The sequence below is a fragment of the Silurus aristotelis genome, assembly GCF_946808225.1.
Source record: "Silurus aristotelis genome assembly, chromosome: 11".
Lineage (NCBI taxonomy): Eukaryota > Metazoa > Chordata > Actinopteri > Siluriformes > Siluridae > Silurus > Silurus aristotelis.
This window is the reverse complement of record NC_139584.1, coordinates 17160320-17184854: the sequence shown is the minus strand read 5'-3', so window position 1 is coordinate 17184854 and position 24535 is coordinate 17160320. Positions and strand designations below refer to the sequence as shown.

General features: G+C 36.3%; 1 protein-coding gene and 1 long non-coding RNA gene across 6 annotated transcripts in view; one reads left to right on the top strand and one right to left on the bottom strand.

The window, feature by feature from the left end:
- bicdl1 (BICD family like cargo adaptor 1) overlaps positions 1–8308 on the bottom strand; it is a 28136-nt gene extending 19828 nt beyond the window's left edge. For all 5 annotated transcript variants that reach the window (XR_014535697.1, XR_014535698.1, XM_083554491.1 and 2 more), the window contains exons 1-3: positions 7387–8308; positions 5043–5258; positions 1088–1204 (exon numbers count right to left, since the gene is read on the bottom strand). Coding sequence is in view for 3 of the 5 variants with exons in the window: in XM_083554491.1 (XP_083410617.1) it covers positions 1088–1204; positions 5043–5258; positions 7387–7794 (741 nt within the window). In the remaining 2 variants the exon portion in view is untranslated. The remainder of the gene's footprint in view (positions 1–1087; positions 1205–5042; positions 5259–7386) is intronic.
- Positions 8309–14296: 5988 nt separating this feature from the next.
- Positions 14297–21464, top strand: LOC310733434. The gene is made up of 2 exons (XR_014535747.1): positions 14297–14426; positions 20510–21464. It is a non-coding gene; the product is annotated as an uncharacterized lncRNA (long non-coding RNA).
- The last annotated feature ends 3071 nt before the right edge of the window (positions 21465–24535 follow it).

The following is a 24535-nucleotide window of genomic DNA, read 5'->3' as shown; positions in this document are numbered from 1 at the left end:
AGCTCAGTTTGGCCGGACGGCCAGCTCTAGGAAGGGTTCTGGTCGTCCCAAACGTCTTCCATTTGAGGATTATGGAGGCCACTGTGCCCTTAGGAACCTTAAGTGCAGCAGAAATCTTTTTGTAACCTTGGCCAGATCTGTGCCTTGCCACAATTCTGTCTCTGAGCCCTTCAGGCAGTTCCTTTGACCTCATGATTCTCATTTGCTCTGACATGCATTGTGATCTGGAAGGTCTTATATAGACAGGTGTGTGGCTTTCCTAATCAAGTCCAATCAGTATAATCAAACACAGCTGGACTCAAATGGAGGTGTAGAACCATCTCAAGGATGATCAGAAGAAATGGAAAGCACCTGAGTTAAATATATGAGTGTCACAGCAAAGGGTCTGAATACTTCGGACCATGTGATATTTCAGTTTTTCTTTTTTAATAAATCTGCAACAATGTCAACAATTCTGTGTTTTTCTGTCAATATGGGGAGCTGTGTGTACATTCATGAGGAAGAAGAATGAACTTAAATGATTTTAGCAAATGGCTGCAATATAACAAAGAGTGAAAAATTTAAGGGGGGTCTGAATACTTTCCGTACCCACTGTATGTATGTATGTATGTATATGTATATATATATATATATATATATATATATATATATATATATATATATATATATATATATATATATATATATATACACACAAAACTATGATAAAACTGTAGTATGATAAAAATTTGAGTTAAATTAAAGTCTATGAACATATGACATGGCATGGCATCTCTATTTCTCTGATATTTCAATGAGATGAGTCTCTATTATGAATAATCTATTTGGATGAAGTGCTGTTTCTCCTTTTATGCAATGAAAATTAAACAACATATGAGTGATATGTAAATTAATGAATTGTAGTACATGCCTACTTACTTCTATCTCTTGCTGCTCCCCAAAAAATAAAATAAGCAAAATAATTAACAATAGCAGAGAAATTATGTTTTTGCAAAAATCTTTTTAAAAGTACAATATTTACTGTTGGCTACTATGTAATTTTATTGCTCTAAATAAGAAAAGATCACATGATTCCACTTTTCTTTACCTCTGCTTGTAGGCTTTCTAATTGTGTCATGTGCTGGTTTTTTGAGATGTTCTTCTCTCTGAAATCATCTCTCAATGAATGGACCTGGGTGCACAGCTGTCTCTCCACATCAGCAGCCTGTGGAAAATATATATTACAGAGTGACAGACCTAGCCAGCCTAAAACCTTCAAAAGTTTCCCCTAATGAAGTCGTTAGTTGTTATTAGCATTGGTGTGGTTTGGGTCTTTGTCATAATTAATTTGATCCCAATTAGGCTGGATGTATTTCTCTGTAAATTGTCAGACAGAATGTTTCTGCAGATTTTTGACTTCATTGTGCTGCAACGATAATCAGTAAATAGCACTGGTGAATACAGTACATGATCCCTGTATTCGAGTAAAACTACAAATAATCTGCTTACACATGAGTCCAGTAAATGTACATTTTAAATTTTTACTTGAGCAAAAGTACAAAACCAACTTGCTTTTAAAAGTACTTAAGTATGTAAAGTAAAAGTGCTGATCTATGGGCACTGTATATTAATCATTCATACAATTCAATATTTCAAATTTATGTGAATCAATCATCATGCTCAATCTTGTGATCTTGCAACAGGCTTTCATTTAAAACAATGTATGTAGCAAGGAAGTGCATGTTTAATCTCAAATGTATTAGAGTAAATATAATTAACATGAAAGATTATACACATTAATGTGTAATAATGAAAAAAAAAAGAATTCCCAAAAAGAAAATAATAATATAATAATATAAAAAAAATTACTGAAATACAGTAGAAAGTTCAAATGTCCACATTACTGTGCACAATAATTGATCAAGATTGGTGAGCCTCTTCGAATCTTTTTGTCTCTTTCTTCTCTGCTCTTGATGTAGCCTTTGAATGAGATTGTAATATGAGGTGGTGTCAAAAGGTTTTGAGACTAGTTTGTAACACACCAACAGATTGCAGCACTTGGATGCAGGCACAGTCACAGGAAGCACCAACCTTCCAAAATCGGAAGCTGTGCAACTGGTGCTATTCTGACCATGTGCATTACCATGTCTGTGATTTCATCATGGACAACAAGTTAGAACAAAAAGCAAACATGACATTTTGCATGCACAAACATAGAAAAATATAACCTCTCTGAGTTTTAATAGTGATTCCCTATTTTTTTATTTAGTTTAAGCATTCAGAAGCAACTGATGTAGGTTAAAAATGTTTCATTAACTTTTCATTTCTCAAAGAAAACAATCCAGTCATTATCAAAACTGTCATTTTTGCAGAGACACAAGTTTACTTTAAAGCACACACTGAGTCTCCTAAAGCACACACAGCTTTTAAAATGATTCAGTTTCATCTTGGATCAAGAGTAATTTCTTTTTGTTTTTAACTGTTGTATTTCTTTAACACGATTCTTTATAATAACTTCACATTCCCTGATTTGCAGATATAGGCTTTGTGCTAAGCCTCAAATCAATCCCTAACTTTAGAGTATGTTTTTTCTATCCACATCTAAACTACAGGATAAAAATATTTTAGTTCTTAATTTAATATGCAAATCAAATTACTAGGCATTACTTGTCAATCAGGATAAAACCATAATGTGAACATTACACAGATTAATAGGACCACAACATCACATTTTACTGTGACATTTCGCTTAGAACTGCCTACAGAGTATCTAGCTGGCATAAAATGTAAAATTGCCAATCTTGTGCATACTGACATCAGTTTTACTGCACATCTGAAATATGAGTAAGATGAAGATAGAGTGCTACAAGAATGTACCAAGAATGGCATTATAATTACATTTCTATGGGGAAAAGTTAAACCAAATGACTCCCATTTAATACGTGTATGGTAGGGACAAGAAATGTTCAGTACACTCAGCATGTCAAAATTTCATATGCTGCTGCCAAAAGTTCAAGAACTCTCCATCTGCAAGTTTGTATTATGTGAAGATGACTGATTGATAGAAAATACATCACAGTACACAATACATCACAGGTTCATGCCTATTCAGAAACTACAAGATGAATACACCAAGAGATTTTGTATTATATTATATCCAGTTGCATCTTACTTTTGCAGCAGGTATCCAAAGAAATTTACATTTACATTTACATTTGCGGCATTTAGCAGACGCCCTTATCCAGAGCAACATACAAAAGTGCTTTGAGTCTCTAGCAATTAATAAATCTACACTGGTACGCAAGATTACAAACTTAATATAAATATAACTCTTAAATTCTACAAAGCAAACTTGGAAAGTGCTAATTTAGGTGTTTCAGGTCTACAATCATCGCTTGAAGATAGTCAGGGCCTCCGCTGTACGGACATCTAGGGCAAGTTCATTCCACCACCTCAGTGCCAGAACAGAAAAGTTTAGTTTGAAAGTTTAGTGTGACTGCAGCTTTAGCTTTATAACACCCCCACCACCACTGAATAGATATCTGGACCTGCACATTAGAGGCAGAGTGCTGTCAGAATTATTTAATTTACTATCATTTCCCATCAGCTAGAGCACATTTTCCATCAGCCACTGGACCTTAATGTTGCAAGTCGCATGCTACATCTACCTGTTGCAGTTTTTAACACACACACACACACACACACACACACACACACACACACACACACACACACACACACACACACACACACACGCACACAAATAGAGGGCTGCAATAAAAAAAAATCCATAATTTTTTGTGTTTCAAATCAGTAATGCTTGACTAGGTTCAAATCACTTTTCCTTAAAATAATAAAAAGTTGTCGCCCATGTTTTTTTATGACACAATGTATACATAGGCTGGTTACTTAGTCTCTCTACTTAGTCTTTAATCACCTGACAATGCTCACTGATAGTCTGCACTATTCTACAGCTATAGCCCACTCCTGTTTTTTAGCCCACAGTGCATCACTTACATTGCTGTTCTCTCAAAATATGAATTAAATGTCTGTCAGTGAACTTCAGATTAAGGTATTAAAATGTCTCACCAAATCCACTGCAAACCCCACAAAAACATAAGCAGTATCTAATTTATATAAATCCCACAAGAGCTATAAATAGTATTTTTCTCTCACACAATCCCAAGAACTGGTAAGGAAATTCTCACCTTGCATAGTCTGTACCAGACTTTTTTCTGCAAACCCCACTTACATTTACATAATTTGGCAGATGCCAAAAGCAAAGCAACTTACAATTATTTTATTTATATAACCCCAATTTCAAAAAAGTTAGGACACTGTGTAAAATGCAAGATGCAATGATTTGCAAATTTCAGAAACCCATATCTTATTCACAATTGTATGTAGAAATTATATCAAATGTTTAAGCTGAGGAAATAATAATAAAATATTTTAAAAGATTATTGAATTTTTTAAAATTATTTTTAAAGAAAAAATATTTCCAAATTCTTTGGAATTGGGGTTGAAATTGGGGTTGCTGGAAATTTTAACAAACCACCTTTTATTCATATGCCCAATATATTAACCACTTAGCTACCACTTCCCATAACACTTCCCATACTTTTTCTATCACTTTGTGCAGAAATATCAGGAAGTACTAAAAACAACAAGGCTGTTGTAAAAAGGAATTCCATTCACAAATGTCAAAGTGGATGGAAAGAAGGGATCCTTTAAGCAGCGTTTTATTTAAATGCCCATTTAGCCATTAAAGAATAAAGAAAACACATTTAATTAACATTAAACAAAACATTTGAGTTTGGTTACACTCCTAGTAAGTACTGTAAACTACTTATATTAATACAGGCCTGGCCTTAATTTATTATTATGACAATACTCACAATGTCTTCTTAACAAGTGAAATTCTATACTAACCATAAACAACAAATCAACAAATACCCAGTTTAATTGTACTAGTCATAGTCTTATCCCCTAAAATCTTTAGGGTTTTTTTGTAGAATCACCCACTTTGTCCCTTGTGACAAACTATTTAAATGTGCACTTACTCTTCTGAGCCGCTCGAGCAGACTGTGGTTTTGTTCAGAGAGTTCGGTAATGGTGCGGGTCTTGTCCCGATCAGCTTCACGTAGCTGTATCTTGTGCTTCTCCAGCTCACCCTTAAGCTGCTGCACATCAGTCTCCAGCTCAGCCACTCGACCCTCCCACTCACCTTCTCGTCTCTCCAAACGCTGCCGCAACTCATGCTTTTCCTGCTCCAGATTCTGCAAAGAAAAGAGAAAAATGCTAAATTAAGTCAGACATTTTCGCACACCTTCAGGTTTGTGAAGGGACCTCTGGCTGTTCATGGGACATGATCCTGAATTTAGTATATAAATGGAGTTTAGCATTTCCGGATTCACCTTGACCCATGAGCAGAATAAAGTGGTTACTGAAGTTGGATGAATGAATGAACGAATGATGTTATAAATGTGATAAATCAACATTTAAACTTCAATTTCCTGTGATTATACAAACTTTATTAATAACATTTACCTATCAACCATTTACTTAAGATAATATAATATATAATCCTTATAGTTTACATGTAGGTCAAATCAGTGGTACTATTAGGTCAACTTCAAATAATGAATTTTAATGAATAGTTTAAAAACAAATGAATACATAATAAGGCTACTGTATATACTATTGAAAAAGTAGAACATGCAGACATGATATAATGGGTAGGTTAAGGACGTCTGAAAAATCCCTTCCTGTACCCAAAAAACTTAAAAAAAAAAAAAAACTTAAAAAAAAACAAAAAAAAAACACTAAAAATAAATAAATAAATAAATAAATTCAATAACCTAACAGCATTTTATGTAGTGTTAATGCCTTGCTTGACAGCACAGCTTAAAGTAGATAATGAAGAGAGGGTATGAGGTCATAGTACAAATCTGTAGTAGATGTAGGCATAACTCCCCTTTGGGTATTGCTGAGGATTAGACTTTGTTGCACTGTACATCATGCACTGAAAGAAAAGAGGGCTTTGAATAGCCAAGATAACTAAGACATGCAAACAGTGCAAGGTAACAGTGTCATGGAGAATTTTGTTGTCAATCATAGAGGGTAGCATTTTGCCACCATACAGAACCAATGTTCCCATTTTGATTTTGCCACCATACAGCACCAATGTTCCTATTTTGTTTGGGTGACTGTCTATATGGAGTTTTTTTGGGTTCTCCCTGTATCTTTAGCAGTTTCCTCTGGGTTATGTAGTTTCCTACCACTTTCAGTAGCATACTGGTAGGCGGCTGCTAGGTGTGAATTGGTGTATATATTATTTTTTATGGTGCAAAATAATGCCCTGGGCTTCCATCTAAAGTATTCTGTGTTCCTAATATAAACTCTAGATCTCCTGCAACAAGGATAAAGCAGTTCCTGAAGATTGAATTATTAATAAATAGGAACTACTAGAACGAGAGAGTATGGTGGTAAGAAATCCTTATTCCAATTTAATTAACAGTATCTAACAGTATTAGGGGATAGCTCATCTTATGCTTTTTCCTTTTTGTGTTTTTAATATCCTAAAATCTGATCAACATGCTAAGGGTATCTTTCTAATCAAACGAGAGGTTATAAAATTGCAGAATATATAAATAGGGTAAGGATTTACTAAAACTATAAGCTAATTTAAAGAGTGAAGATTTCAGTTTCTTATTTTTTTTAATACATTTTACCATTTTCTTTGCCAGATTATGGTTTCTGTAAAAGGTAAATTTTTAAGACTCATAAAGCTGAAGGCATAAATATATAGGCATAAATATAAGTATTAACTTTCTCAAATTATGCACAACAAAGACTACATCATACTTGACTGCCAGACTTTTGTTAGGTTAATTTTGTTATGTTATCTTATGTTTAGATTCCTGGGGACTAACAGTTTTTGAAATACTTAAACCAACCCTTTTTGTACCAACATCCTTTTCATGATCAACGTCACAGCCATCACACTTTTTCGATTCTGATGAAAATGTTACTGACCATTTATTGCAATATTTGCCAAAGGTGTATAGAGCTGGGCTGTTCTCAAATACCATATTCATAGTATCTATATTTTCTAATAGAACACGAAGAGGCCCCATAGTCCTTTTACTGTATAATGATTATTTTTGTCCAACTGCAATGCTAGGCATTCAAAAAACATACTGTACATCTTAGTAATTTTGTGTTCATTGGTTTTCTTAAACTCTCTCTCAGTACATTGTATCTTTAAAAGAAATAGGAAATAATGTAAAGTCAAGGCGATTTTAATTACAAAATCTGCAAAATGTTCAGTTTTGATATCAGTAAACTTAAATTTTCTTCTTGCTTCTTTACTTCTAGATCTTATTACAATTGAAAGTGCCTTACTTCTAGTTTCTCATTCAGATCCTTGGTCATTTTTTCATATTGCTTCGTGAGGTCTTGGTTTCTCTCGAGCAGCGCTTTCCCGAGTTTTGCAGCCAAAACCAAGTCCTTCTCTTTTTGTCGGAAGAGCGCTAAAAGATCTGCGTCCTGCTCGTTTATGACCAGTTCTTCTTCCCGTTCTCGTGTAAGCATGGTCAGTTCTTCTTCCAGGACCGTGCCAAGGCCTCCGGACCCGGCGTTAAGAAGTGATTGATGCAGATGAGTTAGTGGGGGCGGATGAGTGAAGGTTCCTCGTGAGGCTGGAGGATTTTGCGAGTCGCAATCCGCGCAGGCGCTGTCCAACTCAGCTTGTGCTGAAATCTCGGCCGCAACGGACGAAATGTTGTGTGGATTGAGGCCGAAAGCTGACATCGCAAAATAAACCGAGAGATCGAACTGCTTTATAGCCTCTGGCCTTTTAGCATTTGCAGCAGCTCTGTAAGATCTGATCCAATAGGTGCCATGGGAAATTGTGAGGAGATGATGGAATACGCACTGCCTCCAAATTATTTCATTGCCTTAAGCAAACATTTAGCCATATCGTGTCATTCCTTCTTCAGGACGTTTCTTGATTGGAATATATATCGAAACCTCGTGTCTGTGTTAATCTCCTTGGTAATCCCAAGAAATAAAGCCGCGTCCACAACTGAAGAATTTTTTTTTTTTCCGTACCCGATTCTACGTTATCCACCTTGACGCACACTCTCCACCGTTCGATGTGTCCATCTTAATGCATTGGGGTCGTGTGTCGCCATAACGGAGGTCCCTAACCTCTGATGCGTTTTATCTAGTCCCCTGACCTAAAACACCAACACTGGATACCGACGTTTGTGCGCGAGCTCTGCGTACGTCCCACCTTCACCCTGAGCGCGCCCGCACTCGTGACGTCAGACTTACAAACCGCTAACCCATTGGTTGAATACCATAACGCCACATAGTGCGCTACGTGACCGACACAGACGCGTTCATATTAATTATATGGGGTGGGCTCCGTCCTAAATTGATCATAACTAATTCAAATTAAAATGTCCATAAACCGCCATACATTTTCATACACACACAATATTATCTTAATATTAATATCTTAAAAGGGAAGAGGGGCAGGAACCAGAAGGTAACACAGACACGAGTCGACCCACCACACCACCGTCAACAAACCTGAGTAAACGTGTGAGAGTGAGGGGAAGATTCTTTATAAAATCTGCCCACTGCTGTAGTCTTCATTATTTGAGGTACCAACAGCCTCCACCTTTTGATCTAAGTAGGCGTGAAGGACCATATTGGTACAGAAGTTCACTAAAAGACTGCGGCGTGAGACCGTTAAGTGCTTTATACATCAGTAGTAGTGTTTTATAATCAATGCGAGATTTGATTGGGAGCCAGTGTAGACAGATTCAAACAGGGGTGATGTGGTCATATTTTCTAGATCTAGTGAGGACTCTTGCTGCTGCATTCTGAACTAACTGAAGCTTATTTATGCACTTACTCAAACACCCAGACAGTAAAGCATTACAGTAGTCTAATCTAGATGTAACAAAGCATGGACTAGTTTTTCTGCATCCTGTAATGAAATCATATTTTTAGCAATATTTCTAAGGTGAGCCTCAAAGGAAAGACTAGGGTCAATAATAACACCAAGGTCTTTGACTGCTGTACACACTGAGATAGAAACACCATCCAGAGATGCTACATAATCGGAAAGTGTACTTCTAACTGCATGTGGTCCTAGTAAAAGTACTTTCGTCTTATCTGAGTTAAGCAGAAGGAAGTTATCAAGCATCCAGTGTCTAATGTCCTTTACACACTCCTCAACATTTCTTAACAGATCTCTCTCATCTGGCTATGCTGAAATATACAGCTGTGTATCATCAGCATAGCAATAGACGAATACCATATTTAAGTATAATTTCACCCAGAGGCAGCATATATTAAGAGAAAAGCAGTGGGCCTAAGACAGATCCCTGCGGAACACCAAACTTTACCTCAGAGAGTGTGGAGAACTCACCATTTACATCAACAAACTGATAGTGATCAGTCAAATAAGACCTAAGCCAAGAGAGAGCTGTTCCCTTTATTCCAACAAAGTTCTCGAGTCTAGCAAGCAGGATAGTATGATCAATGGTGTCAAAAGCTGCACTAAGGTCGAGCAAAACAAGTAACAATTTGTAGATGCTGGTCTGTATTTTTGCTGATTGGTAAATCTCTATATACTTTTAAGAGACCCTGCCATGTTACTAACCTGTTGCCTATTTAATCTAATTATTCTCATTAGATGGGAATAACCTTCCAGTGGTTTCTTTTTAGTAACTTAAATTTCTAGCCTTTTCTTGCCACTTTCCCAAGTTTGTTGAGATGTGCCGCAGCCATCAAATTTACCATAAAATGTTTTTTTTTTTTTTATAAGTTCAACATTTTACATGTTCTATTGTGTTTTTATTTTTATTTTACACAGTGGCCCAATTGCGCATTCACATAATTTATTGCAGTTTAATCGATATCTCCCAGAGCTATCAGTGGTAACATGCAGTCTAGATAATGTGTCATCTTAAAAGAAATTATTGTAAAAAATCAGAGTGATATAACAATCACACACATGCCTTAAAATAGACAGACAATTAAATCAAATTAAATTGGTACTATTTCCAATAGCATGGAAGGAGAGCCTCCAGAACTATAGAAAAACTCTTAGGGCTGCTAGATCTATGTATCTGTAAACCATAAAAGAAAATAACAAAAGTAACCCTATATTTCTATTTAGTACTGTAAAATTTACTAGGACCCCCACAGCATTAAGCTGTAGCTGTGCTGAGTTCATGACAAATAACAAAATGTACAAATTTAAATAAAATACCCAGCCAGGTCAAGAACTATGGAAAAACTATGGACAGGTAAAACAGGTAAAAAAAAAAACTATGGACAATGAACTGTCCTTCCTCTCACATGTCGCTAATGTGGCTCGTTCCTGTCGATTTCTTCTCTACAACATCCGAAGGATTCGACCATTTCTGTCCACACAGGCTGCCCAGGTGCTTGTTCAGTCTCTTGTCATTTCAAGACTCAACTACTACAACTCTCTGCTGGCAGGTCTTCCATTGAACGTTATTCGACCACTGCAAATGATCCAAACACTTAAATTAGTACGTTCCAAGTTTGTAGAATTCTAGGGATATATTTATATTAAGTTTGTAATCTGGCGTACCAGTGTAGATTTATTCACTACCAGAGATTTAAAGCACTTTTGTACGTCGCTCTGGATAAGGGCGTCTGCTAAATGCCGCAAATGTAAATGTAATATGGGAGAGAGGAAAGACCAGTACAGTAACTAAACCCTTAATAGTCCCACTACTCTGACTAAAAAGAGAAACAACACCCTCTGGTGGAACTTAGCTGAATATACGTCTCTATTTTTCCCCCGGATTTTTCCTTTTTTTCCGTAGTGTAAATATACAAAATAATTACTAATATATATATATATATATATATATATATATATATATATATATATATATATATATATATACATACACACACACACACACACTAATATATATATATATATATATATATATATATATATATATATATATATATATATATATATATATATATATATATATATATATATATATATATATACACAGTGAGGAAAATAAGTATTTGAACACCCTGCTATTTTGCAAGTTCTCCCACTTAGAAATCATGAAGGGGTCTGAAATTGTCATCGTAGGTGCATGTCCACTGTGAGAGACATAATCTAAAAAAAAAAAAATCCAGAAATCACAATATATGATTTTTTAACTATTTATTTGTATGATACAGCTGCAAATAAGTATTTGAACACCTGTCTATCAGCTAGAATTCTGACCCTCAAAGACCTGTTAGTCTGCCTTTAAAATGTCCACCTCCACTACATTTAATATCCTAAATTAGATGCACCTGTTTGAGGTCGTTAGCTGCATAAAGACACCTGTCCACCCCATACAATCAGTAAGAATCCAACTACTAACATGGCCAAGACCAAAGAGCTGTCCAAAGACACTAGAGACAAAATTTTACACCTCCACAAGGCTGGAAAGGGCTACGGGGAAATTGCCAAGCAGCTTGGTGAAAAAAGGTCCACTGTTGGAGCAATCATTAGAAAATGGAAGAAGCTAAACATGACTGTCAATCTCCCTCGGACTGGGGCTCCATGCAAGATCTCACCTCGTGGGGTCTCAATGATCCTAAGGAAGGTGAGAAATCAGCTTAGAACTACACGGGAGGATCTGGTCAATGACCTGAAAAGAGCTGGGACCACCGTTTCCAAGGTTACTGTTGGTAATACACTAAGACGTCATGGTTTGAAATCATGCATGGCACGGAAGGTTCCCCTGCTTAAACCAGCACATGTCCAGGCACGTCTTAAGTTTGCCAATGACCATTTGGATGATCCAGAGGAGTCATGGGAGAAAGTCATGTGGTCAGATGAGACCAAAATAGAACTTTTGGGTCATAATTCCACTAAACTTGTTTGGAGGAAGAAGAATGATGAGTACAATCCCAAGAACACCATCCCTACTGTGAAGCATGGGGGTGGTAGCATCATGCTTTGGGGGTGTTGTTCTGCACATGGGACAGGGTGACTGCACTGTATTAAGGAGAGGATGACAGGGGCCATGTATTGCGAGATTTGGGGGAAAAACCTCCTACCCTCAGTTAGAGCATTGAAGATGGGTCGAGGCTGGGTCTTCCAACATGACAATGACCCGAAGCACACAGCCAGGATAACCAAGGAGTGGCTCTGTAAGAAGCATATCAAGGTTCTGGCATGGCCTAGCCAGTCTCCAGACCTAAACCCAATAGAGAATCTTTGGAGGGAGCTCAAAGTCCGTGTTTCTCAGCGACAGGCCAGAAACCTGACTGATCTAGAGAAGATCTGTGTGGAGGAGTGGGCCAAAATCCCTCCTGCAGTGTGTGCAATCCTGGTGAAAAACTACAGGAAACGTTTGACCTCTGTAATTGCAAACAAAGGCTACTGTACCAAATATTAACATTGACTTTCTCAGGTGTTTAAATACTTATTTGCAGCTGTATCATACAAATAAATAGTTAAAAAATCATACATTGTGATTTCTGGATTTTTTTTTTTTAGATAATGTCTCTCACAGTGGACATGCACCTATGATGACAATTTCAGACCCCTCCATGATTTCTAAGTGGGAGAACTTGCAAAATAGCAGGGTGTTCAAATACTTATTTTCCTCACTGTGTATATATATATATATATATATATATATATATATATATATATATATATATATATATATATATATATATATATATATATATATATGTGTGTGTGTGTCAAGTTTATTTCTATAGCACTTTTCTCAACAGACATTGTCTCAAAGCAGCTTTACAGAAATCAACAGTTAAGGTGAATGGTGTGCATTTATCCTTGATGAGCAGCAGTGGTGACTGTGACAAGGAAAAACTCCCTTAGGTGTCATGAGGAAGAAACCTTGATAGGAACCAGACTCAAAAGGGGAACCCATCCTCATTTGGGTGACATCAAGAGTGTGATTATAAATCTTTAAACAATACAGAACACTGGAGAGTGAGAACTAACATGAGCACTGGAATGTAAAATTATAAGTAATATTCTTTCTACAGTCTTATACAGTCATTTGTGGTTATAAAACTAGGAGCTACTGAGCAACTTATAAAATAGCTCAATATTTGCGATCATCACAGATCCAACACCAGCTTCTCCATGCCATTAAACACTCCAGGAGGTCCAATGTCAAAACGCCACACATGTAGTGGGATCCAATTGGCACTGGTACGTCTCTAGATGGTATGGGAAGTTTGGGAGTTTGGCATCTACTTCTTCAAAGGTCCATAATCTTCATGAGGTGGGATGTGACTGGGGCTGGAGCAACCTTAGGATGCCTCGGGATGGGCAGAGAAAGAGAAGCAGTGGAGAGAAATTAGCGTAGCTGCTGTTCATGATATTAACAGCACCAGTTAATAATGTGCATGTGATCAGATGTATTAAAGCACAAGTTTATGTTATGTGTAGGCTTTGCTAAAAAGATACGTTTTTAATCTACACTTAAACTGGGAGAGTGTGTCTGAGCCCCGAACACTGTCAGGACTATTCCAAAGTTCAGGGGGTAAATGTGAGAATGCTCTACTGCCTTTAGTGGACTTTGCTAGCAAATTGTGATATAAATTCTTTAGGGCTGTCAATTGATTAGAATATTTAATCAAGATTAATCTCATGATTGTCATGAGTTAACTCTTTCTTAATCGCACATTTCTATCTGTTCTAAATAAACCAAATTAATACTTTTTAATATCCTAATAAACATGGGCATGGACAAATATGGATGCTTTATGTACTGTACATGTATGTTTATTATCATTGAAACCATACTCAACACAAAATATTCTTGTAAATGTTTTAAAGTCATTAAGGTATTTTAAAGTATGTTAATCATTAGGACACCAAACAAAACTTTTGCTATGTTTTCACTCGGACAGTTTTAATTGCTGGTTTTGTACATAAGAGCATTTTGGCGATTTTGGTGCTTGATATGAGGAATCAGTAAAACAAAGGATTAGTAATTAAAAATTATTTTTCGGTGGAGTTATTATTTTTTTTTTTATAAGTAAATTTAGAACATAATGAATATATGTGTTGCATTGAAGGTTTTAATTTAGCCTATTTTATATTTATTTATATTTTAATAAGAATGGTAAAACAGAAATGCATGCTGCATTAATAAAAATAGTACTGTTAAAATGAATTTGTGTTGACCTGTTATTAACATTTATTTAGACAGCCCTAATATTCGTGTTTATATTGTTCTTTTTTTATTTTTTTATCAATTAACAATATGAAAATTAAATGAACAGAAGAAAAATCCAATTAAACATTTTGTGTGACCACCCTTTGCCTGCAAAACAGAATAAATTCTAGGGACAATTACACTTCTAAGTGCAGTTTTTGAACTTGGCAGGTAGGTTGTTCCAAACGTTTGTTTTTGTAAAAAAACAAAAGGATGTTTTCGCTTCGGGCTCTCCCTTTTATGTAACAATTATGCTTAATAATCCGTATTTCTTGCTCCCTGTCACCCCTCTACTCTCCCTCTCCCCTCTCTCCCTCTCCCCTCTCTCTCTCTCTTTCTCTCTCTCTCTCGGTTTGGACTGTCATTAAGATAAACAGTCTGCTACAATGGCTTTGTAGGAGCGTCCTAGATTCTTCCGCCCTGATGGACTGCACCCCAGCAGAGTTGGAGCAGCAGTGCTATCAGATAACATCTCTAGGATACTTTACACCATCTGACTGGTAAGACATCAGGAAATCTTCAACTATGAGAACACGCATACAACAGACCAAATAGTTAAAAGTGAGCACACAGCCCAATTTATAGGAACCGTATCTACAACCCCTGGCAAAAAGTATGGAATCACCCCTCTCAGAAGATGTTCATTCAAATGTTTAATTGTGCAGAAAAAAAACAAGCACATATATGAAACATGGAATCACACAAATCTGAGGAAAATTATATGGAATCACCATGCACTTTGCATTTCTAAAACAAACACCAGTATCTGATTACAACTGCTAATTAGTCTGCAGTTAAAAAAAGAGTTCTTGCACACATTAGTGATGTGTTGAACCAAGATGATTGACATAACTCATGGCTCCAACACGAGAGATGTCAGTTGAAACAAAGGAGAGGATTATCAAACTTCTCGAAGAAGGTAAATCTTCACGGAATGTTGCAAAAGATGTTGGTTGTTCTCAGTCAGCTGTCTCTAAAATCTGGACCAATTACAAATCAAATGGAAAGGTTGTAAAAGGGAAGCGTACTGGTAGACCAAGAAAGACATCAAAGCGCCAAGACAGAAAACTTAAAGCAATATGCCTTGAAAACAGAAAATGCACAACAAAACAAATGAGGAACAAATAGGCAGAAAGTGGAGTCAATGTCTGTGACCGGACTGTAAGAAATCGCCTAAAAGAAATGGGATTTACATACAGAAAAGCCAAACGAAAACCATCATTAACATCTAAACAGAAAAAAACAAGGTTTCAGTGGACTAAAGAAAGACAATCTTTGACTGTGGATGACTGGATGAGAGTTATAATCAGTGATGAATCACGAATCTGCATTGGGCAGGGTGATGATGCTGGAACTTTTGTTTGGTGCCATTCCAATGAAATTTATGAAAGACAACTGCCTGAAGAAAACATAAAAATTTCCACAATCATTTATGATATGGGGTTGTTTGTCAGGGAAAGGTATGGGAGAGATGACCGTCATTACATCTTCTATAAATGCACAAGTTTATGTTGAGATTTTGGACACTTTTCTTATCCCATCAATTGAAAGGATGTTTGGTGATGGTAGCATCATTTTTCAGGATAATAATGCATCGTGCCATAGGGCAAAATCTGTGAAAACATTCCTACAGGAAAGACATATAATGTCAATGGCATGGCCTGCAAATAGTCCGGCTCTCAATCCAATTGAAAATCTGTGGTGGAAATGAAAGAAAATGGTCCACGACAAGGCTCCAACCTGCAAGGCTGATCTGGCAACTGCAATTAAGACAAAGCTGGAGACAGATTGATGAAGTATACTGTTTGTCATTAGTTAAATCCATGCCTCAGAGAATTCAAGCTGTTATAATAGCCAGAGGTGGTGCAACAAAGTACTAGTAGTGTTTTTATTTGGTGATTCCATATAATTTTCCTCTGTTTGATCTGTAAAAACAGTTGTAATTGACTATAGTTATCTTTGTTTGTTTTTTTTTTGTTTTGTTTTTTTAAGTGTTTTATACAGCCAGAGGTTTGGATTGTTGAGTGAAAATTGTTTTGTGCCATATGTGCTTGCTTTTTTCTACACAATTAAACATTTGAATGAACATCTTCTGAGAGGGGTGATTCCATACTTTTTGCCAGGGGTTGTATTCCTTGTGTAGTAAAACCAAGAATTAAATACACAAGATCCAGAAATAATCTTATTACAGTTAAAACTGAAAAATGCCAGATAAACAATCACAACGAAGTTCTAAAGTTTGGTCTTTTAAACATTAGATCACTTGCACCCAAAGCACTGATTGTAAATGAGATGATCACAGATAATAATCTCGATGCACTCTGTCTCACTGAGACCTGGATTAAACCAGGTGATTATATGGGTCTAAACGAATCTACACCGTCAGGATATGTTTATAAGCATGAGCCCCGTCAGACTGGTCGTGGGGGGGCGGGGGGTTGTAGGAACCATTTATAGTGCCTCTCTTAATGTTAGTCAGAGATTAGGATTCAGTTTTAAATCATTTGAAGTGCTCGTTCTTAAAATTGTACTTTCAGACATACATAGAAACTCGCTCTGGTCACCGTGTATAGACCCCCAGGGCCCTACACTGATTTTCTTCAAGAGTTCGCTTGTTTTTTATCAGACCTCTTGATCAATTTTGATAAAGGGCTGCTTGTAGGAGATTTTAATATTCATGTAGATGATGTAAACGATGCTCTAGGATTATAATTTGTCGATTTATTAAACTCTTTTGGGGTTAAACAAAACGTTACCGGACCAACTCATCGCTTTAACCACACATTAGACTTAATAATATCCCACGGAGCAGACGTCACTGATATAGATATTTTACCTTAGAGTGATGACATCACAGACCATTACCTCATATTGTACACACTACCGGTAGAGCAGATTAGCCGTGTTGCACCACGTTATCGACCTGGTAGGACTATTGTTCCAACCACTAACGACAGATTCATAAATAACCTGCCTGATTTATCTCAATTTCTCACTAAACCCATAGCTGCTAATAATCTTGATGAAATGGTTAACAACAACGACCTTGTCCTCACTAGCACATTAGACACCGTTGCCCCCATCCGGTTAAAAAAGGTTAGAGAACAAGCACCTGCACCTTGGTATAATAGTCATACGCATGCCCTGAAGAGAACAGCCTGTAATCTGGAGAGAAAATTGAGGAAAACTAAATTGAAGGTATTTAGAATTGCGTATAAAGACAGTATGCTCAGCTACAGACAGGCGCTAAAAGCTGCTAGAGCTGAACACCTGAGCAAACTCATAGAAAACAATAAAAACAATCCCAGTTTCCTTTTCAGTACAGTAGCTAAATTAACTAGAAATTAGGGATCTGAAAAATGTGTTCCATCACAGTTTAGAAGTGAGGACTTCATGAATTTCTTCACTGAAAAAATAGATAACATTAGAAAAACAATTGTGGCGGTCCAACCTCTGACAGCATCTCCTGACATTATCTCGCCTACAACTCCACATCTACACTGTTTTACATGTACAGGACAGGAAGAGCTGTATAATATTATTACCAAAGCTAAATCAACAACATGTCAGTTAGATCCCATTCCAACTCATCTATTGAAGGAAGTGTTATATACAGCTGGTGAGCCTATTCTCAATATTATTAACTCCTCACTATCCTAGGGTCACGTCCCTAAATCACTCAAGTTAGCATAAACCCCCGCATTAAAAAACCTGAACTGGATCCAAACACGCCATCGAATTACAGACCAATTTCAAATCTCCCAATTATGTCTAATATTTTAGAAAAGATTGTCGCTGCCCAGTTATGTTCCCACTTGCAAGAGAACAATATCTTTAAAGAGTTTCAGTCAGGTTTTAGGCCCCATCATAGCACAGAAACTGCCCTAGTTAAAATCACTAATGACCTGTTTTTAGCTTCAGACCAAGGCTTCATCTCGCTGTTGGTTTTACTACATCTTAGTGCTGCATTCGACACTATAGACCATGATCTCCTCCTAGATCACTTACAGAATTACATCGGCATTCAGGGACAGGCATTAAGCTGGTTTAAATCCTACCTGTCTGATCTTTACCATTTCATAGACTTAAATGGAGAGCTATCCAGGTTAATGGTAGTAAATTATGGCGTAATAGAAGGTTCAGTTCTAGGACCCCTGCTCTTCGCAATATACATGCTTCCATTAGGAAATATTATTAGAAGGCATGGAATTAGCTTCTATTGTTATGCTGATAATACCCAGCTATATATCTCAACAAAACCAGGCGATAGAGCTCAATTAGCTCGCATAACTGAGTGTGTTAAAGAAATAAGAGATTGGATGACCCATAACTTTCTACTACTAAATTCTGATAAAACGGAGATTTTGCTCATTTGCCCAAAAACAAGTATACAGAAGCTCCAGCATCTCAACCTGCATTTAGACGGATGTTCTGTAACCACTAGTTCAATGGTAAAAGACCTGGAAGTTACTTTAGACAGCAACTTATCTTTTAACAATCATATCAATGAAGAAACAGCCTTCGTTCACCTTAGAAATATTTCTAAGTTAAGAAAAATGTTATCTATATCCGATGCAGAGAAGCTCGTCCATGCGTTTATGACCTCCAGAATAGACTACTGTAATGCATTACTAGGTGGATGTCCTGCATCATTAATAAACAAGCTTCAGTTAGTTCAGAATGCGGCAGCAAGAGTTCTTACAAGGTCAAGAAAATATGACCATATAACCCCAATTTTATCGTCCCTGCACTGGCTTCCTGTTAAGTTTCGAACAGACTTCAAACTACTACTTCTCACTTATAAAGCACTAAATGGTTTGGCTCCCATGTATCTATCCAGTCTTTTAACACGCTACAATCCGCCATGCTCCCTGATATCTAAAAACTCTGGGCTTCTAGTAGTTCCTAGAATAGCAAAGTCCACTAAAGGCGGTAGATCATTTTCACATTTAGCTCCTAAACTTTGGAATAGTCTTCCTAACAGTGTCCGGGGCTCAGACACACTCTCCCAGTTTAAGTGCAGATTAAAAATATATCTTTTTAGCAAAGCCTACACATAACATATGTCTCATATCATAACCTTGTGCTCCAGAATATCTGATCACATTCACATTATCAACTTGTGCTGTTAATATCATGAACAGCAGCTACGCTAATTGCTCTCCACTGCTTCTCTTTCTCTCCCCATCCCGAGGCATCCTGAGGTTGGCCAGCTCCAGTCACGTCCCACCTCATGAAGATTATGGACCTTTGAAGAAAATAAAGTAGTTTATTTTGATACATGGTGTGACTGCTGTATTTTGTCATTTATTTGATACACTTAAAGTTAAGGTATTTATTTATTTTTCCTTAAATACATTTATCTTTGCCCAACCCTGCCCATCACTGTACAGTTGACTTCGACAATGATGAAACTGTAATGAATGGACATTTGGTGTCACCCAGATGAGCATGTGTTCCCTTTTAAAACCTGGTTCCTTCCCAGGTTTCTTCTCAGGGAGTTTTTCCTTGCCACAGTTGCCACTGGCATGCTCATTAGGGATAACATTATAAGCAAACAAACTTACAGGCACTAAAATAAATAAATAAATAAATAAATAATATATTTATTATATATATATATATATATATATATATACACACACACACACACATCATAACCTCATTATCTATGTAAAGCAGCTTTTTGACAATGCCTTTTGTTGAAAGCGCTATACAAATAAAACCCACTACTAAACTACACACAATTGTCTTTTTTTTCTCTGTTTTCTATGTGATGCAAAAAAAACAAAAAACAAATCAAAAACATTGTTCCTTATTTATATCATAAAATATGATTTTTTTTGTAACCTGTTGCTTTTAGCTATTTCAGTAACAAACAACACTAATAGTTTGTCTGTTCCTTTGGCAGGCTAAGTTTGTCTGGTCCCTAAAACAAATTTAATATAGATAAATTGCTGCTCAATCTAGCATACTTAGGACTACCACACCAGGAAAAACATTATTTTATCTAGTGAGAATGAGATGTTTCTGAAATATTTAATAACCAGACACACAACTAAAATGAAAACTACTGAACTGTATTGTGAACCACAGAATTAAAGCTTTAGTCACTAATTACTGAATAAAGGATAAAATGCAAGAACAGAATAAACAAACAGAAAACACTTCTGTATACAGTATAAGCTAGACCTTTAAAACAGACTCCTTAAATCTAATGACTGTTATCTAATTTAAAATGTTTGTATTGACAGAGCAGACTCTTTCTGCTGAGGAGACTATGGAGAGCTACTGAAGACCTTTTTTGACTCCGTGGTGGCCTCAGCCATATTCTATGGTGTGGTCTGCTGGTGCAGCAGCATCTCTACTGCAGACACGAAGAGACTGGACAAGTTGATCAGGAAGGCCAGCTCAGTCCTGGGGATCCCCCTGGACACTGTGCAGGAGGTGGGAGAAAGGAGAATAGTAGCTAAACTATCATCATTGCTGTAGAACGACTCTCACCCCCTGTATGAAACAGTTTCATCGTTGAGAAGCTCCTTCAGTGACAGACTGTTACATCCTAAGTGTCTGAAGGAGTAATACAGAAGGTCTTTTCTCCCTGCTGCTATTATACTTTACAATCAGACCTGCTCCCAGTGAACCAGTCACCATAATACACACTGTTATTACTGTTTAACTGTAATAATAACAATAATAAAGTTTTTTTAAACAACATGTGCAATAACAATAATTTAAAACTGTTCAATATAACCTATGTACAATATGTCTGATACTTCTTACTCATGGTCTCGTTTGTCTTTTTTTGTATTTATACATTGTGTTGTGTATATACTGAATTATGTCTCAATTCTTTTATATATTTGCACATTTCTTTTTCTTTGCTGCTGTAACAAAGAAATTTCCCCACTGTAGGACGAATAAAGGTATATTGTATCTTATCTTTTGACGATTTTAGGTATTTAGTTAGATTTATTGCTTGATATTCAGATGTTCATATAAAATGCACTAAACTGAATGTATGCCCAAACCCTTTTCACAGATAAAACTGTATAGTAAATATAAAGTAACAAACTATACAAATAAAACAAAAAAGACATGAGTTACATAATGGCTACTTTTACGAGTCATCACAAAACAGGATACAAATCTTTTTCTTTTTTTTTATATATACATACATGTATGAAGTAGTTTTCAATGCTATAAAAACATTTCAAGATTGTCTTAGTACTAAACACTTTTCAAATGTGCTGTTATACCCTAAATTTATCAAATGCTTATATCAGCTGAGCCAACATGAGTCAGCAGAACCATATTCCTTTTTTTTATTTTTTTTTTATTGGGATTTGTGCACAGATAACTTCTCCAATTTGATTATATTATTATATTATCATAGCATGGCTTCGATCACTTCTTCTCATGTTGAACTCGTATTACTTACACTCAACATTAATGTTAAACTTAACAGCTTCTTTCATTTTTTTGATGACCTGCAAGTCCCATTCAATTAAATCATTAATAAACTAGTTCCTTCAGTTTGTACTGAATCAGTGCCGTCTTGTGAGATTCGGTCAAACTCCAAGTTAAAATAAATATGAATTAGTACATGAAAATTAATTACAATTATTTGTTCACTTAAAATATTTTGTTTAAAAATAGAATTGTTTGTGAACAAAACACCATCACAGTCCTGCAAAGGCCCCCCACATACTGTTAAAAACAGAGGTACGTTATCTGCTGACTGTCCTTCCTCAAACTCCATTTAACTGATTTTTTGTTCTGTAAAGATTTAAAATAAAATAAGATTTGAATCCCCAATAAAGACACTTTACCCCCAATTTGGGCTTCCCATGTCTGTGTTCAGCTTGATGCAGCGGCGAGTCGCCACATAAGAAAAACAACCTGCTCTAACCTTTTACTGACAAATGAAACTACATCCACATAAAATGTAACTGCTATCTGATCAAAATTTCCATGCATGCATTCATTCTAAAAAAGTATGTAATCAGCAGACAATGTTAATCTGTTTTCATTATTGTAAGAGAGGCTTTGCAGGCTTCTTTTAATTTTTAGCCTTACTAAAAATATTTATACATGGACAAACTGTCAGGTGTAGCACTTTCTATCCACTAGCCAATGTTGGCATAAATTCCATCTACTAATGTTTACTGTATATGCCATTTCTTGTTTTATAATAATTTCCTTCCTCAAACAACTTTTACAAATTGTCTTAGCAATGGTTATATGTGTAACGGAAACAATTATTCTCGTATAGTAAGGGAATGAATTAGTGCTGCCCTGGAAGACTGAGTAACGAAAGGATCTTTGTCCCCGCCCCCAGTGCTTTTAGTCTCTGTACACAATAGAGTATGTATGTTGTTTCCTACCTTATGGGTGAATGGCCCTACAGACTGACAAGGGTAGGCTTCAGTTAGTTTAACGTCACGAGAAAGCCTTCTGAAGTAAAAATATATGTGAGACAGAATTATATATAAAAAGTTCACATACTCCTCCCTCCCCAAGTCTATTGAAGTAGGTGAGACGCCCTTACACCCTGACATACTTCACTTAAAGACTACACTTCAGGGAAGTATAAAGAAATATAAACCTTGTTTATTTACTATATATAATTTCTTAAACAAGAATTAGTCTCAATTACTTGAAAGAATAAAAACAACAAAGAAAAAGAAAAAAAAGAAAAGGTTACATAAACAAATGTATTGCATAAATTTCTTTGTACTGTCACCCAAACACAATCACTTTCAATGTATTCAGTATAGAGTCAATCTTGAGTAAAGAAAACCCCTTTTTTCCCTTTAAAGAAAACTCTTATTTTCCTTCAAATTCTAAATTCACTTAGAACTAAATTTATCCACTTAAATTGACCTTTCGAAACACAATCACATTCAAAACAGTGAGAAACTGTGAGAAAAAAACAGTTTTCAATGAACATTCACAATTTTACACACAAAACACTTGTGAAGTGTCCCTGTTAAATGTGCAACCACAGTTCACTTTAAGTTTTATAACTCAACTTGAGGTTTTAACTGTACCGTCCATCAAATCCACGATATCCCAAAAGAACAAATAGGAAATACCAGTCTGTAGAGTGATGAGTGGAAATACGTTGTCTTGACGTAGCGAGCGTTGAAATTAACTCGAGAGATGTAATTTACTTGCCTCTTTCAATTGCAGTATCACAATGAATCGATCAGATGAATTACATAGGAGTGACCAACAAACGAATCACTCTTGAGACGAATCAGCTGAGATGTCGTTTGGATGGCAGGGTAAACTCAAACTCAAATCTTCTCAAAACAGTACTTTACATCGCGATTATATACAGCAGCCGATATTGAGCACTCACGAGTGTGCTGGCAGCCAGCATAAAATTACTGCGGCACTCCAGCAACGGCTGAGCTTCTCAGGAACCGATCGACACAAAACGCAGTCTCCAACTGTGAAACACTTACAGTCCACAAAACAGTGCTGTCCTTTATAGAGCGAGCTTCTCAGACGCGACACGACACTCACTTCTGCTAACTTTTTCACTTTCTGCCGCGCGCTCTTCCTCGTGCACTCTCACCAGTCTGCTCATCAAATTAAAAGTATCTCAAAAATAATTATTATAAAAATAGATACCGTTACATATGTCTAAATTTTAGGATAAACATTTAAAATAGCAGTTATCAAACTCATAATTATAAACATAACCGTTGTCAAATATAGACCAATATAAACCTCCACTTTAGCACCAAGCCCCTAGAAAACTATGGCAGTTATGCTCATGTCTTAAAAGGCATTCATGAAATGTAACAGACAAGTCAAGTCAAGTCAAGAAGCTTTTATTGTCATTTCAACCATATATAGCTGACGCAGTACACAGTGAAATGAAACAACGTTCCTCAAGAACCCTGGTGCTACATACAACAACAATCACAGAAAAACTAAAAACACAGAGCTAAGGACTAGTAAGTGTCCTCGCCACATAAAGTGTATGTGTGCAACCTGGTGCAAACAGTGCAAAGACAACACAAGACAATGCAGAACAATACAGGACAGTGCAAGACAACGACAAAAAACACAAAATACAAAATAGCTTTGCCAGTAAACCTGTTGTAAAGAGACATAAAGTGAACAGTAGCAAAAATGTAAACAAAATGTTGTGCAAAAGGGCCAACACAGCAATCCAGAAAAGATGTGCAAAAATGGCATGTGAACAGTTTATGGTACTGAAGACATGGGTGTGCGAAGTGAACAAGTGTTTTTGCTGAGTGTGG